This window comes from Stenella coeruleoalba, assembly GCF_951394435.1.
Source record: "Stenella coeruleoalba genome assembly, chromosome: 2".
Lineage (NCBI taxonomy): Eukaryota > Metazoa > Chordata > Mammalia > Artiodactyla > Delphinidae > Stenella > Stenella coeruleoalba.
In genome coordinates, this window is record NC_137147.1 from 86,962,335 (window position 1) to 86,979,361 (window position 17,027).

General features: G+C 36.1%; 1 protein-coding gene across 3 annotated transcripts in view; it reads left to right on the forward strand.

Annotated features, from left to right (window-relative positions):
* Positions 1-17,027, forward strand: part of CTDSPL2 (CTD small phosphatase like 2) — a 71,308-nt gene that overhangs the window by 17,797 nt on the left and 36,484 nt on the right. For all 3 annotated transcript variants that reach the window (XM_079909879.1, XM_079909881.1, XM_079909880.1), the window contains exon 2: positions 607-816. In XM_079909879.1, the coding sequence (XP_079766005.1) occupies positions 631-816 (186 nt within the window). In that variant the 5' untranslated portion in view covers positions 607-630. The remainder of the gene's footprint in view (positions 1-606; positions 817-17,027) is intronic.

Consider the following 17,027-nt stretch of genomic DNA (forward strand, 5'->3'; position numbering starts at 1 on the left):
GAATTGTGCTCATGGAATTAATTCATTCATTGACTAAGGGTTTTTTCCACTACATTGTAAGCTCCAGAGGGTAAAAACCTTCTCTATCTTGTTTTACTAGGCACTTACCTAGCCCAGTGCCTAGAATGTGGTAAGTGCCCAATAAATACTTGTTGAATGAATGAATGAGTGATTAAATGAATGATAAAGTCAGCATGGGTGGAGGCAGCATAGTGCTCTGGAAGGAACATGCACGCTCTATTAGATCATAGGATATAATATTTCAGAAGTTGTGGGAAGGTTATTTGGGAGAATGTAATAAAATTCAAAGCACTACACGTTTCAATTAAAAGGTTAGTTTCTTGGGAATTCCCTGGTGGCCCAATGGTTAGGACTCCGCACTCTCGCTGCTGAGGGCCTGGGTTCAACCCCTGGTTGGGGAACTAAGATCCCGCAAGTCATGTGTGGTATGGCCAAAATAAATAAATAAATAAAATGTCAGTTTCTTATTTCAATCCCTTATAGACCTGGACTTCTTTTTAATCAAGATATTTTTATTATATAAGCTGGGCACATATGGGTATGCTAGGTTTAATTTTAATAACCTGTATTATTTTTCTCTTATAGTTTTACATGTGGCACCCATAAAAGATGAGGCTGAGAACACGGAAAGCTTCTCAGCAATCAAATCAAATCCAAACACAACGCACTGCCAGAGCAAAGAGGAAATATTCAGAGGTTGATGATAGCCTGCCTTCAGGAGGAGAAAAACCACCGAAGAATGAAACTGGCTTGTTGTCTTCAATTAAAAAATTCATTAAAGGAAGCACACCCAAAGTAATGGTTTTACCTTTTAATTATATCATTAAAAATGAAGTTTAGGTTGTTTTCTTTAAGCATGTAAAGATGAGAAATCTAATATTGCTAGAGCCCTATTTAAGGGAATGTGTCTACATTTTGGTGTTAAGAGTATTGACATGTAAAATATTTAATGGTCGGTCAAGAAAACATTATTTATTCTACTTAACTGATCCACTTAGCCTTCTGTTTTCTCAACTTAGAATTATGGGAAGTAAAATAAATTTTTTCTTATTTACTTGAATTATTTCTTTTACTTCCATTTTTTTTCATTTCAAAGATAAGTTAAAGTTTCTTGTTAATACATTGTCTAATTAGGGAGATGATTTATCTATCTGAATTCTAACATTTGTACAATGAAAATGTATTATTCATTGATGAGAAAACAAAAGTTATTAAAGAAAGAATGGGGAATTCCCTGGCGGTCCAGTGATTAGGACTTGGCACTTTCACTGCCATGGGCCCAGGTTCAATCCCTGGTCGGGGTACTAAGATCCCGCAAGGCATGTGGCACAGCCAAAAAAAAAGAAAGAAAGAAAGAATGGACACTGCCCAGGAGTCATATGCTCTAGATTCATACTTCATACTCTGGACCAACTTAAATGATCTGAGGAAAGGCATTTGCCCCTCTTAGCCTCAGGAAGACAGTAAAATGGGACTAATACTAACTGCTTTGTCTGCCTCAGAGTTGTTTTCAGATTGGATGGCAAACAGGTGGAAAAGCATTTTGAGAAATTTTAATGCATTAATGATAATGTTATTATCATTCATTGTATGTAGATTTTGTTATCACTGTTGCCTACTCATGTTCTTTCTTGGGATTATTATATATATGATAAATTTCTTATTATAATATAAGTTTGTCACTTTGATAAGTAGAAAAATAAATCAATGTGACGGTTTATTCATAGTGATAGATTTTTGTCATCATAGAACTAAAAAAGCCTAGTTATTGTGAACCATTGGCCAAGATTTAGAAGTATTCTGTGTTAGAATTTTCTTTTTCGTTTTGGTGGTTTTATTTTGTTTTTCTAATAATATAAGTAAAATTTCTTTTGTTAATTTTAAATGTAATTTTTAAGTTTCTTTGAGTTAATTTACATGAGCCTAGAAGTATTCTAGTATTATTGTATAACAATGATAAAATTCCTTCCAGAAACATGAATTCCTGAATCTTTAAATTCCGTATGGGTTATCATTAGCCTCTGTTGATGAGAACATCACTGTATGTCAGTTCATTCTCTGAACACTTCTAAATGTTGTAAAGTTCTTCCTTATCTTGAAGAAAATATACCTACCCTTTACTTCTTTTTTTTTTTTCTGGTATGCGGGCCTCTCACCGCTGTGGCCTCTCCCATTGCCGAGCACAGGCTCCGGACGCGCAGGCTCAGCGGCCATGGCTCACAGGCCCAGCCGCTCCGCGGCACGTGGGATCTTCCTGGACCGGGGCATGAACCCGTGTCCCCTGCATCGGCAGGTGGACTCTCAACCACTGCGCCACCAGGGAAGCCCATACCCTTTACTTTTTCATAGGTTCTTTTTCTTCATGTGCAAGTACAAACCCTCAGTCACTGTCCTGGCTAAATATTTCTAGTTTTCATTATATGACATATATGATATAGATCACCACCTTGGTCACCCTTTTCTGTTGTTCATGAAAGGTAACAACCAGAAGCGAACATTGGTTTTTCCTATGTCTTTTGACTTCTGTTCATATTTATTTCCGTTGATTTGGACATACTTCTACTAATGTGGCATTATATTATATTATATCATATATCATGTCATGCTTTCTTTTTTCTCCTTTAGTAGTTTTAGATCTTCTTTGTTGGTCAGCAAATTTTTGCCCATGTCAATTAAAACACTCAGGGTTTTTCTATAGTAATTGTTGTCAATTATTTAACAATATGCACTACTGCCTTTCCAATAAGTGACAATGCTGGGATTTAACCCAGGTACAATTTGACTCTGATATCTGTGCTCTTTTTCCTATACCATTCTGTCTCAAAGCAGCTAGATAATATCTTTATAGCATCACCTGTCTTGTGTAAGGATTGAAAACTTTCTTGATGAAAGTAAATAAGAATTGAGTCTTTCTATGCTGCTGATTTTGTCATTTATTTATATTCTATCATCAGCTCAAAGCTTGAGGCTTATTCTTCTTCTAGGAAATTTTTTTTTCCCTAGTACTTTTTGCATGTATCATCATCCTCTGTCTTCAGTCTTTCTGAGTGGATGATAGACTGCTTCTCTTATTTCTACAAGTGTCCTTTTAAAATCCAAGTTAGCTAGATAACTCCCTATGCAGCCACTGGTTTCTTTGGTACCTTTCCTTTCTCTTCTTTTGGACTTTTAAAGTTATGTGGTTAGAATTGAACTTTATAGACAAGTCTTCTTGCTTTCTCTTTGAGTTGTCTTTCTTCTAAGGTGTCTGACATTGCTCTCATGCCTGTCTTATGAGTCTGGCTTTTTGAAACTTGGTCTCTGCATATGGGCCAACTCATTTGCTCTTCTTTACTGTATGATTTCCAGTTTGAATGGCTGCTGGTATTCTTGCCAGTTTACTCTCACTGACCTATTTTTATTTTCCTTATAAGTTTTAATCTGTATTCTAGTCCTAACTTGGCATAAATTAGCCATGAGAGTATTTAGATAATTTAAACATATGTTGTTCATCTAAGAGGTGTGTATTAGTTTACTAGGGTATGTAATAGTCTGCCATAACAAAATATCACAGATTGGGTAGCTTAAACAACAGAAATTTATTTTCTCACAGTTCTGGCAGTTTGAAATCTAAGATGAGGTGTTGCCAGGTTGGTTTTTTCTGAGGCTTCGCTCCTTGACTTCAGATGGTCACCTTCTTGCCGTGGCGTCATATGGTTGCCACTTGGTGTATGTGTTGTCTGTTTTGTAATCTCTTCTTGTAAGGACACTAGTCATATTTGGATTAGGGCCCATCCTAATGATCCCACTTTAATTACTTCTTTAAAGGCCCTGTCTCCAAGTATGACTACATTTTCAGGCTTTTGGGGTTAGAGCTCCAACATAGGAATTTAGGGGACACAACTCAGACTGTAATAGAATGAATGAAATCTCTCATGTCTTTCAGATCTAGTTTTATGATTCAAGGATCTACCACTTCTCTCATTTCAGAATTATGTAATTGTCAGTAAGACTACTCAGGAAGTGTTCATACTCAGTCTTTCTGCTTTTAGCATGATGAGATTCCTAATATATATTTGAAGTGAAAGAAGACCTCACAACTAAAATGTATTTGCTTTGTACCAGTGATCTCTCTATTCCTTTCTAAATAGGTGGTTTCTAGAGTTTTCCCATAACAAAATGGTCTTTTTCTCTGTTACCTAAATACTGTTACACTGTCATAGTTAGGAGTCATCAGTTTCCTGTTACATAAATCAGTGTTTTTAGATCTTTCAACTATGATCCACAGAAAGAAATAACATCTTCTATACTACATTCATACATATGAAACAAAACTCACCCTTAACATACTTGATGTGTTCTGATTTTTCTTTTCTATGCTGTTGTTTCTTATTCTCCTTTTAAAGGTGATTTTCATGTTTTAAGTTGATTTTATGATCCACTGATGGGTTGTGCTCCTTAGTGTGAAAAACATGATTAGATGAAAACTTTGTTCTCTTTAACCTTTGTATTACTAAGCTTCATAGTTATATTTGGGAATTTTCTTCCTTCCAGAGTTAAATCTCATTTGTTTGTGTAAAAGAACGTCTTTCTAGATGAGTTCTTTAACAACTAGATTAATTTACCGTTTATTTTTATTTTTAATTAACTTATTTATTTTTGGCCACATTGGGTCTTTGTTGCTGCACAAGGACTTTCTCTAGTTGCAGCGAGCAGAGGCTACTCTTCATTGTGGTGCGTGGGCTTCTCATTGTGGTGGCTTCTCTTGTTGCAGAGCACGGGCTCTAGGTGTGTGGGCTTCAGTGGTTGTGGCTCGTGGGCTCTAGAGCACAGGCTTAGTAGTTGTGGAGCACGGGCCTAGCTGCTCTGCTGCATGTGGGACGCTCCCAGACCAGGGCTCGAACCTATGTCTCCTGCATTGGCAGGTGGATTCCCAACCACTGCACCACCAGGGAAGTCCCCTTGCATGTAAATTTTAGAATTATCTTGTCTGTTTCTCCAGAAAAGCCTACTAGAATTATAATAGAGATTGTATCACATGTAGATCATTTAGTGAGACTGGACATCTTAACAATATTGAGTCTGCCACTTCATGATCGTGATATATCTCTATGTTAATATAGGTGTTCTTAATTTTTTCCTGCTAATATCAAGGTCTTACACACCTTTCATTAGTTTTATTCTTAGACATTTTATGTTTTACAATGCTGTTTTAAATGATGTAATACATTAAAGTTTTTACTTTCTGTTTGTTGCTAATATATATAAATATAATTTATTTTTCTATATTGACCAGGTACTATGTGAAATTGCTAGATTCACTTAATCATTCTATTCTTTAAGATTTCATAGTGTTTTATACATACATAATCATATACCAGATAACCATAATTTTCTTGTTCTTTTCTGATTTTTAGGCCTTTTATTTCTTTTTCTTCATTTATTGCATTGGTTAGGACCTCTAGTACATTGTTTAGTAGAAGTGGTGAGAGCAAACACTTGTTACTGATCTTAGGGGAAGAGAGTTTGTTTACATTAGGTATGATGTTAGCTAAATGTTTTCCGTAGTTATCTTTTATCAGTTTGAGGAAGTTCCCTTCTGTTCCTAGTTTGCTATAAGATTTTATTATGTTGTTGAGTTTTATCAAAGACTTCTCTGTATCTATTGAGATATTCTTCAGATTTTCCTCTTTTAATGTGGAGTAGAACATAAATTTTTTTGAATGGAAAACCAAACTTGTATGGCTGGATTTGATTTGCTCCTGGGTTTGTTTTTAAGGATTTTTACATCTGTGTTCATGAGGGTTTTGGTCTGTAGTTTTGATTTGTAATGCTTTAAGATTTTGGGATCAGGATTATTCTGGTATCATAAAACAAGTCAAGAACTGTTCCTCTGCTGCTTTTTTTTTTCTAAAAGAACTTGTGTTGACTAAGTATTATCTCATCCTTAAATTATGAGTAGAATGCACTGATGAATTCTGGAGAGGGATTTCTGGAATGTGACTGGGATTTCTTTATGGAATAGCTTTTATTATAAATTTGATTTCTTTAATATATATGGGGTTGTTTAGCTTTTCTATTTCTTCTTCAGTTTTGGTCATGTGTTTTCCAAGGAATTTGTCTGTTCATCAAAGTTGTCAAATTTTTAGGTGTAAAGTCTTTGCAGTATTTCTGCATTAACCTAATAATGTCTGCAGGATCTGTAATGATATGTTCCTCTTTTCACTCCTGATGTGAATAATTTATGATTTATCTTTGTTTTGATCCGTTTTGCTCCTAGAGCTTTATCAGTTTCATTACTTTTTCAAAGAACCAACATCTGTCTTTGTTCATTTTCTCTTTTCTTTCCAGTGTCTGTTTAATTGATTTCTACTTTTTATTTTTACTATTTTCTACTTTATCTGATTTACTTCTACTTTTCTAACTCATAGAAGTGGGAGCTTAGAATAGGAATTAGTAAACTTCTCCTGTGAATATTTCAGATAAGTGATACTTGAGGCTTTGCAGACTATATTGTCTGTAATTGCAGTTACTACACAACTCTTCCATTGTAGACAATACATAAATGAATGAGCATGACTTTGTATACTGATATTTGATTTTCGTCATAATTTTCGTGAGTCATAAAATATTATCGTTCTTTTCTTCCCCCCCCCCCAACCATTTAAAAATATAAGAACTACTCTTGGTTTGCTGGCCATACAAAAACAATGTGCTGGACTTGGCGTTTGGACTGTAGGTTGCCAGCCCCTTGCTTAGGTCATTAATACTACACCTTAATTTTTTTCTAAGTCAAGTATTTAAAGCTATGATTTTCAAAGTACTGCTTTCCTGCACATTCTGATTTTATATGTGTGTGTGTGTGTGTGTGTGTGTGTGTGTGTATTTTTGGGGGGGGCCGTGTCATGCGGTGCATCTTAGTTCCCCGACCAGGGTTCAAACCCGAGCACCCTGCATTGGGAACACGGAATCCTAACCACTGGACCGCCAGGGAAGTCCTCTGACTATATTTTTGTTACCTTATTTGTGATTTATTCTTTGACCCATAGATTATGTAGAAATGTGTTATTTAATTTCCAGATCAGATATTTGGGCATTTCTTAGATATCTTCTAATTGTTTATTTCTAATCTAATATTATTGTTATCCAAGAATATACTCTGTATGATTTCATTTCTTTGGTGTCTTGATATTTTGTAGCATATAGACTATTTTGGTGAATGTCTTATGTATTTGAAAAAATATGCATATTCTGGAATTGGTTAGTGCAGTTCTATAAATATCAGGTCAAGTTAGTTGATAATACTCCAGTTTTCTGTGTCTTATTTTAAATCTCCAACTCTTAATTGTGAATTTGTCTACCTTGTCTTTCAGTTCTGTCAGTTTTGCTACATGTGTTTCAAAGCTCTGTTAGGTGCATACACATTTATGATTGTTGGTTGTAAATTGTTCTTGTTACCACTGTGAAATGTCCCTCATTATCTCTAGTAATATTATTTGCCTTGAGGTTTACTTGGCCTAATATTAATAAAGCCCTACAGTTTTCTTGCTTACCATTTGCATGATACACCTTTTTCCACCGTGTATTTATATTTAAATTGGCATGGTTAGTCTGTTTACATTTAATGTAGTTATTAATATGGTTGAGTTTAAAGTCTCCCATCTTGTTATTTATTCTGTGTTTATCCCATTTGTTATTTGTTACTCTGTTCTTATCCTGCCTTCTTTTTGATGAACTAGTTATCTTTTAGAATTCCACTTTTTCTCCTATGTTGACTTTTTAAAAATTAACTTTATGGGGTATAATGAAACACAATAAGACACACTGATTTAAAGTATATGTTTTCATGAATTTTAACAGAATTGTACACCCATGACCAAAAAGTACCCTTGGAGTTTTTGCAGTCTCACAGCATCACCCTAAACACCACTGATTTGCTTTCTATCATTATAGATTGTATAAATCTTTTCTAGAGTGACCTATGAATATAACATGTCTTGCTTCCTTCACTCAACATAAAGTTTTTGGATTCATCTATGTTACTGCATGTATCCGTAATTTATCCCCTCCCTCTCCTGTACTCCAAGTAGTATTCTGTTGTATGAGTATACCACATGTCATAATTTGTTATCCACTTGGATTATTTCTGGTTTTTGGCTATCATGAATGAAGTTGCTATGACTATTTCGGTCTTGAATCCATGTGTGGGCATATATTTAGGTTAAACGTGGGTAAATAACTAAGATTGGCATCGCTGGATTATATGATATATGTGTGTTTTTTTATGGTAGCTTTATTGAGATACAATTCACATACCATAAAACTCACCCATTTAAGGTATAAATTCAGTTGCTTTTAGTATATGCACAAAGTTACGCAGACATTACCACAGTCAATTTTAGACCACTTTTATCATTCCCCAAAGAAACTCTGGACCCTTTGGCTCTCACTTGTCAGCTCCACCTTCCAGCTTAAATTTTTTTCTCATTTGTTGGGGGTGACTTTTAAAATCTTCTCTTGTGATTTCATTAGTAGTGCCTCTTGAGCAAGTGGTTCTTAAACCTTTTGAACTTCGGGTCCTTAACCTTCTTATAAATGATTGGAAACCCTAAAGAACATTTGTTTATGTGGGTTATATCTGTCAATATATCTCATTAGATATTAAAACTGAGGAATTTTGAAAATATCAAAATTATAATTCTAAACCCTACATGTTGATACAAATAATATTTTAACTATTTTCTAAAGACAAAAAGGAAATTAGTGGGAAACATGACATTACAGTTTTATAAAGCTCTTTAATCGAAGCTTCATAGAAGGTAGTTTGTTGTCATTGAAGCATATAAAGAAAATTATACATGTATTTAGAAAAGGGAAGAGTATTTTAATATTCTTTGTAGATAATTGCAGATATTATACCAAAACTTGACAAATTGTGTAGTATCTTAAGTTCTTGTTCCAAGATTGAATTTGAGAGCACTACAATGATCTTTTCATTGGTCTGTCTTGCGCTTGGAATGAATCTTTTATCTATATATGATTTTGTAACATCATGCACTGATTATTTGGAAAATATTGGTTCCCTGAATTATGTAGATCTTCCACGTATGTGTCCACATTGACATAGTTCATTATTTAATACTTAAAAATCACATTTCTGAACAACCCCACTGATCTCAACAGAACAATCTTTAAGTATTGGGAAGCTGTCAGTCTCATGGTGCTTTGTCCAAGTTTTCAAACATCTCAGTTTTTGCTTGAATGCTCAAATTTTATTGTTGGCAGCAAGAAGTATCGGTTTTTCTTGAAGTGACAGGCTTGCTTTGTTCACTTTTCAGAAAATAATCTACTTCAAGTAAAGATAGTTTTCTATCAGAAAAAGTGGTCTAATTCAGCTTACAATTCAGTCACACAAATGCTTTTTCTCAAGACAGTTGTGGAAACACAGTTTGCAGCAGAAACGCTTTGTGTGTACTTCCCATCTTGTCATACAGAATTGAACACATATTTAAGGGTTGAGATTTAATTAATTTTACAGCTTCATCATGGACCTTCCTAAGTAGAGCTGGCTTTTTTCCCCCCATGCGGGTGCATGGCAGTGAAAAATAACTATTGGGTGTCAGTGCCTTGATTTGTGCTAAGGTGGCAGTAGTTATAAACCATTTTTTTTGCACAGTCATTGCAAATTTTGGCACAAGTTATTCTAGGATAAATTGAGATGTAAAAAAATAATTTACCACTTGTGTTTGTTATCATGCATTCACAGTAAAGACAATTTTTGATGATTAGTTGATACTAGTATCAGACAAGTACAGTCAAAACAGAAAGTCCAACCACATTAGTAAGGCTAAAGTACAATTCAACACACCAGATTTTAACTCATTTTCTGTATTTACAGTTAAGTGTTTAATTCAGTGATTTACTTTATCATGAGAAAGTGGAAGTGCCTGTTTCTTTTATTGACCTTTTTTTTTTTAAACATACACTCATCTGGAAGGTAAGACCTTCCAGATTCATAATTTATATATTTATTTATTTATGGCTGTGTTGGGTCTTTGTTGCTGCACGCGTGTTCTCTCTAGTTGTGGTGAATGGGGACTACTCTTTGTTGCAGCACGGGGGCTTCTCATTGTGGTGGCTTCTCTTGTTATGGAGCACGGGCTCTACGCACGTGGGCTTCAGTAGTTGTGGCACGTGGGCTCAGTTGTGGCTTGCGGGCTCAGTAGTTGTGGCTTGTGGGCTCTAGAGCACAGGCTCAGTAGTTATGGCGCACAGGCTTAGTTGTTCCACAGCATGTGGGATCTTCCCGGACCAGGTCTTGAACGTGTGTCCCCTGCATTGGCAGGTGGATTCTTATTCACTGCACCACCAGGGAAGTCCCTCTTTTATCGACTTTTATTGAGCAGGCTTCAGCACAAACTACTGTGCAAGAGTTTATAAGTCTCTCATATTTTATGTACACTTCTTCGAACAATGCAATATGATAACTTTTTTAAGATATCTCATTGGGTTTTGTAATTTAAGTTTGAAAAACTATAACTTTTTGGCTTTTAAAGATCTCATCATGTGTACATTTAAAATATTGAGTTTCTGTTTTTAAAACGGAATGATTGTTCTCAAATGCAACTGAATCGGCACCATAATTCTATTTGAATATGTTCTATTGCATAAGACAACTTAATTTTACAGCCAAAGGGACATTAGTTTTATCATATTTTCATTTGTGATTTACAGTTTCGTTCAGTTATTTCTTAGAGTATATTCCCCCCTTTCATGAGTTAGAGAATTCTATGTCGGTTTCTTTTTATCACTTGCAGTAATGGATTGAATTTACAAGTCGCCCAGCTCCAGTTTTCAATCCAACAATCCATTCTTAGTTATAAATTATAAATTTTCTTTTATTTAAAAAGTTACTAAATTCTAAAATAACTGTTTTAGGTGAAATTTTAAAAACCAAATTTAATAATATTGCAAAGCAAAACAAGAGTACTCTTACTATGTTTCCGTATATACATAGAGAAAAAAAAATAAAACTTTGAGACTTCAGAATAATTTATTGGATCATAATGAGACTACAGAGATTATAGCGGGTATTAGTGTTGAAGACAGTAAAGGCACAGTAGAAATACTGAACACAAAGATCTTTTGTATTTACTCATAGATTTGCCTTAGTGGTATTCATTCCTTATTGCAAATTTAGGATCCCATCTGGTATTATTTATTTTATGCCTAAAGAACTTCATTTGTTATTTCTTGTGAAGATCAGCTGGAAATGAATTGTTAGCTTTTCTGTCTCAGAATGTTTTTAAAGTGAACAATTTAAAAAATTTATATATTTACTATCTCTTGCCAATTTTTCTTAACAGTTTATATATTCTGAGCCTGTAGCCATTACATACTATCTTTTTTTTTTAATTACAACATGTGGTCTGATAAAGTATGTATGTATGTATGTATGTATGTATGTATGTATTGATTTATTTTTGCTGTGTTGGGTATTCGTTTCTGTGCGAGGGCTTTCTCCAGTTGTGGTGAGCGGGGACCACTCTTCATCGCGGTGCGCGGGCCTCTTACTGTCACGGCCTCTCCCGTTCCGGAGCACAGGCTCCAGACGCGCAGGCTCGGTAGTTGTGGCTCACAGGCTTAGTTGCTCCGCGGCACGTGGGATCCTCCCAGACCAGGGCTCGAACCCGTGTTCCCTGCATTGGCAGGCAGATTCCTAACCACTGCGCCACCAGGGAAGTCCTACATACTATCTTTTAATCTTCATTTATCTTACACAGGTTCTACATGTGTTCTGTATGTTTAATGCTTATCCTCAGTCCTCTAGTTATGATCTGTAGTCATTTTTGTTGTTGAAAGCTCAATTTCTGGTAGATGCCACACAAAGCACTCATGGGCACTATTATCTGAGTTCTGTGCTTAAAAATCAGTTTTACTGAATATGAAATCCTTGTCTCACAGTTTCTCTTCTTGATTTTTTAAAATATTATTCCATTTTCTTCCAGCATAAAAAGCATTGCTTTCACAGTTTGATGGTACTCTAATTTTCCCTATGTAGATAAATGGATTTTGCCTTGTTCTCCAAAGGATTTGTTTCCTTTAAATTCTGTTAAGTTTAGGATCTTGGTAGTTGTTTTTTGGGGTTGATAGTTTTAGTTAAACAGTATAGTCTGGGAATTTCCTGGTGGTCCAGTGGTTAGGACTCCAGACTCACTGCCGAGGGCCCAGGTTCAGTTTCTTGTTGGGGAACTAAGATTGCACAAGCTGCGCAGTGGTTGCAGCCAAAAATAAATAAATAAATAAACTAGTGTACTCTTTCAGTATGTAATTTCAGATATTTTATTTGAGGAAAACTTTCTGATATGCTCTTGTTTTGGCTTCCGTCTCGGCCTACTGTTTTCTGTCTGTTGGATCTTCTTTGTCCATATTCAGTGCTTGACACATTTTGGTGTCTTAAAATCCAGCCCCCCTCCCCCATTTTACCTTCTCTTTCTCTTAAAGGCATAATCTATTCTATTTACTCACTTCTATGTCTGTTCTAGTTTAGTCTTTATTTCCAAAATTTGTTTTTCATTTCTAATTATTTTGTTCTGTTACTGAGTTTTTTCTAACTCTGATGTATATGTCATATCACTTTCTTAACTTTTTTTGTCTTTTTTGAAATAAAGGTATAATTTTTGTCTGTTCTCGTGTGCATTTTTTTTTCTTTTTTTTTTTTTTTGGCCACGCTGCGCGGCACGTGGGATCTTAGTTCCCCGATCGAATCCACACCCTCTGCAGTGGAAGCGCAGAGTCTTAACCACTGGACCACCAGGAAAGTCCCTCGTATTTCATCTGCTGTCATTAAATTGGCCTGCCATGCTTTCAATTGAATATCTGCCTGTTAGCTATTTGGGGCTTCTCCTGTTCTCAGATGTGTCACATGCCATGTTGCATTCCTTTGCTTTCTTCTGCACTGGTACAGATGGTTACTCCAGTGTTAATGACTGTTGGTTTGTTCTCATCTGCTTGGAGTTTGGGGGAGAAACCTTGTTTCCTGCTTTTGTTGTAAATTGGCTTTTGGGGTTTTGTTGCCTCTTTAGTTCTCTGAATTTTTCCTTTGAGATTCAGAGATTTAAGAATACGACCTTCCCAAGATTTTCCCTTTAAAAGCCTATCTTAAGAGGCAACTTTGAAAAATACAAATTCCAGACAAGACATTGTAGGGTTATTAAATTTTAAAAATGTACAGTAATGTAGAAATCTTGTTTTTCCTAGTTCCTCTTCTAAAAATCATACTATATCCAAAAATGTCCCCAAATTATATACTTGAATGTTTAAGGAAGAGTAGGATTTGGTGACACATTTCAGAATTGGAGCATCATCAGACATTTGAATGCATTATTCTGAAGGGTGGAATTTTATTGTCAATGACTGCAGACCTTGAATCCTGATCTTAACAGCTTCCTCTTTCTCTTTAGAGATATAAGCTCAAGTATTTGAATATATTCTCAATTGACCACAGTATAACCTTTTCTGTTATATGGGGCACCTGCATATTATCAGTTAGCTTATATACTATTGGTAAATAGGGAAGTAGTTTCAGTATAACATGGGTGGGTTTTGGTTTATACGTGATTTTTTTCTAAACTGGACAGGGGGATCCTGAATAATGGGGGTAGAATTTTATACTGCACAGAGTTTTTAATAAAAGTGGTAAGCTGTGTATGGGGTTCCCTTTCAGAGAGGTACACCCTGGTCTAGCAGGGACTCTTGTTTTCATATGGCAGTTTGCATTTCCTTTTTTGTCCATTTTAGCAGTCTTCCTGGCTTAAAGCTCCACTTCTCAGCTCCCATAAACCCTCGTTTCTACTTCTTTTTTTTTTTTTCGGTACGCAGGCCTTCCAACGCTGCGGCCTCTCCCGCTGCGGAGCACAGGCCCCGGACGCACAGGCCCAGTGGCCATGGCTCACGGGCCCAGCCGCTCCACGGCATATGGGATCCTCCCAGACCGGGGCATGAACCCGTGTCCCCTGCATCGGCAGGTGGACTCCCAACCACTGCGCCGCCAGGGAAGCCCCTCTACTTCTTTGCTTCTAATACCTTTATATTAAGCTCTGAGGAAGCATTTCAGCTGCTCTTAGCTGCTTAACTGGGGTGTGCAAGTTATCTCTGGAGGTTCCAATCATTGGTTTTCTTAGTGCTGTGGTTACAGAGTTACAGGGGCATTGGCTGATCTGCCCCAATGTACCCCTCTCTACCCTTCTGGACCCATTTTTTTCCCCATAAGCCTTGTTATTTTTAGGGTTGCAGAGTGCAAAGTTTCCAGGAATGTATGTATGTATTTACATTATACCAGATGTACTAAGAAACTTCAAGAAAATGTTGGAGCTTAGTGTAGTGAGGCTTTACAGCATTGTTTCTGTTCTTGAAGGACTTTATAAAAAGAGCCCCTATAATTCTCCTGTAATAAAGATCCAGTGTTTGGGATTTGAGGCTTCCTATTCATCATTTTTAAATGCAGGGGAATAATAAACAGTAAAAATTTGAGGAATTATGTTGTGGATCACTGAGGCTTTATTTTGTGCTAATGAGATTGTTTTGATGAACCTACCTAAAATTAGAGAAACTGGTGAGTAAATGTAAAATTCTGTATTGGATGATACAGTATTATCTTTTTTCTATTTTGATCCTGGTAGGGAATTGTAATTTGGGCCATTTACAATATCAAGGTTTGTTTCAGAAATAATAATATTCAACTTACAGAAAATGCATAGTAGTATACTGTATTATTATTTGTTGTGGAAAAATCTAATCCTTATCAAAAGATTTTGGGTACTTTCCTTAAAACAGCAAGGAATTATAGGCCAGTATTACAGTAATGGAAGAAGATTGCTCATGTGATGGATGACTCTAGAAAAATTGTACAGATGAGGAAGATGGATGTATAAATGGAGAAAAATCAGGTTATTGCATGGAGTATAATATTTTAGTTAAGTCCTGATAAACCCATTGTAAGTTGAAAATGTTGTAAGCTGAAAATGCACTTAAGACACTTAACCTACTGGATGGACATCATAGCTTAGCCCAGCCTACCTTAAACATGCTCAGAACACTTACATTAGCTTACAGTTGGGCAAAATCACAAGTGTTGAATGTCTTATGTAATTGATTGAATACTGAAAGCGAAAAACAATAGTTGCATGGATACAGAATGGTTATAAGTGTGTCAGTTATTTACCCTCATGATCAAGTGGCTGACTTTGAGCTGTGGCTCACTGTGGCTCACTGCTGCCGCTGCCCAGCATCACAAGAGTATATAGTACCTGCAAATGGCTAGCCCGAGAAAAGACCAAAATTAAAAATTCTAAGTACAGTTTCTACTGAATACGTATTGCTTTCACATCACTGTAAAGTCAAAAAATCTTTAAGTCAAACTATGATAAGTCTATATTGCAAAAATAGTGTAAACTGGTCATGTGGATTTGCCCCATATAAGGAAATGAATAGAGAGCTTTGTTAAGGAGTAGACTCCTTAGTGTTAATTTGGACATTTTGAGAATTGACATTAGGTGTGTGGCAGTGGCAGGCCCTATTAATTTTGTGTCATTTTTGGGACTATGTGATAATGCCAGCAAATTCCAGTGGGGTTCGCTCAAGGAAATGACCCCTGTTCTTTTGAGTAATTCTAAAAGTAAGGAAAATTGCTGGAAACTTAGACCACATTGTGAGATTCAGTATTTCAGTAGCATGAAAATTTAATGGACCCTGGGGAAAGAATCTGAATTGTGAGGATGCTGTAATTATATTTGTGTATTGTAATAACGTTAATAAATACTCTTATGACTGTCAGATTTTTTCTGTGTTTTCTTCTACTGTTAGGTATTAATTCTGTTTGTTTCTCCTGGAAATGAAAAAAGAGGAGAAAGCATATTACAACATATTTTATCTTTTTAAAAATCTGGGCTTCCCTGGTGGCGCAGTGGTTGAGAGTCCGCCTGCTGATGCAGGGGACACCGGTCCGGGAGGAACCCACGTGCCGCGGAGCGGCTGCGCCCGTGGGCCATGGCCGTTGGGCCTGCGCGTCCGGAGCCTGTGCTCCGCAGTGGGAGAGGCCACAGCAGTGAGATGCCCGCGTACCGCAAAAAAGAAAAAAAAAATCTGAGCATAGTTGACATACAACATTATATTAGTTTCAGATATATAGCATGATTCAATTTGTTTTTTGGTTGCGCCACACGGTATGTGGAATCTTAGCTCTCCAACCGGGGATTGAACCTGTGCCCCTGCAGTGGAAACGTGGAATCTTAACCACTGGACCACCGGGGAAGTCTGATTCAGTATTTTTATATATTGCAAAATGATTACCACAATAAGTCTAGTTAAAATCTGTCAGCATACGTAGTTACAGAATTCTTTTCTCTGATAACTTTTAAGGTTTACTCTCACAGCAATTTTCATATATGCAATACAGTATTATTAACTGTAGTCACCGTGCTGTACGTTATATCACTGCAACTTATTTATTTTATAACCTTTTGTACCTTTTGACGCCTATTACCCATTTCACTCATCCCCACCTCCCTGCCTCTGGCAACCACCAGTCTGTTCTCTGTATCTGTGAACTTGCTGTTTTTGTTTTTTGTTTGTTTTTGTTTTTTAATTCCACATGTAAGTGAGATCGTATGGTATTTGTCTTTCTCTGTCTGACTTTTTTCACTTAGTGTAATGCCCTTTAGGTTCATCCATGTTGTTGCAAGTGGCAAGAGTTGATTCTTTTTTATGGCTGAATAATATTCCATTGTTTATGTATGTATGTATACGTGTGTGTCTGTGTGTGTTATATGCATATATATATATATATATTCACTGCATTATTTACAGTAGCCAAGATATGGAAACAACCATATCTAAGTGTCCATCAATTGATAATGGATAAAATTGGCTATTGTAAATAATGCAGTGAACATGGGGGTACGTGTCATATTTTATCATTTTAAAAGTGTAACCTGTAGGGAATTCCCTGGCGGTTCAGTGGTTAAGAC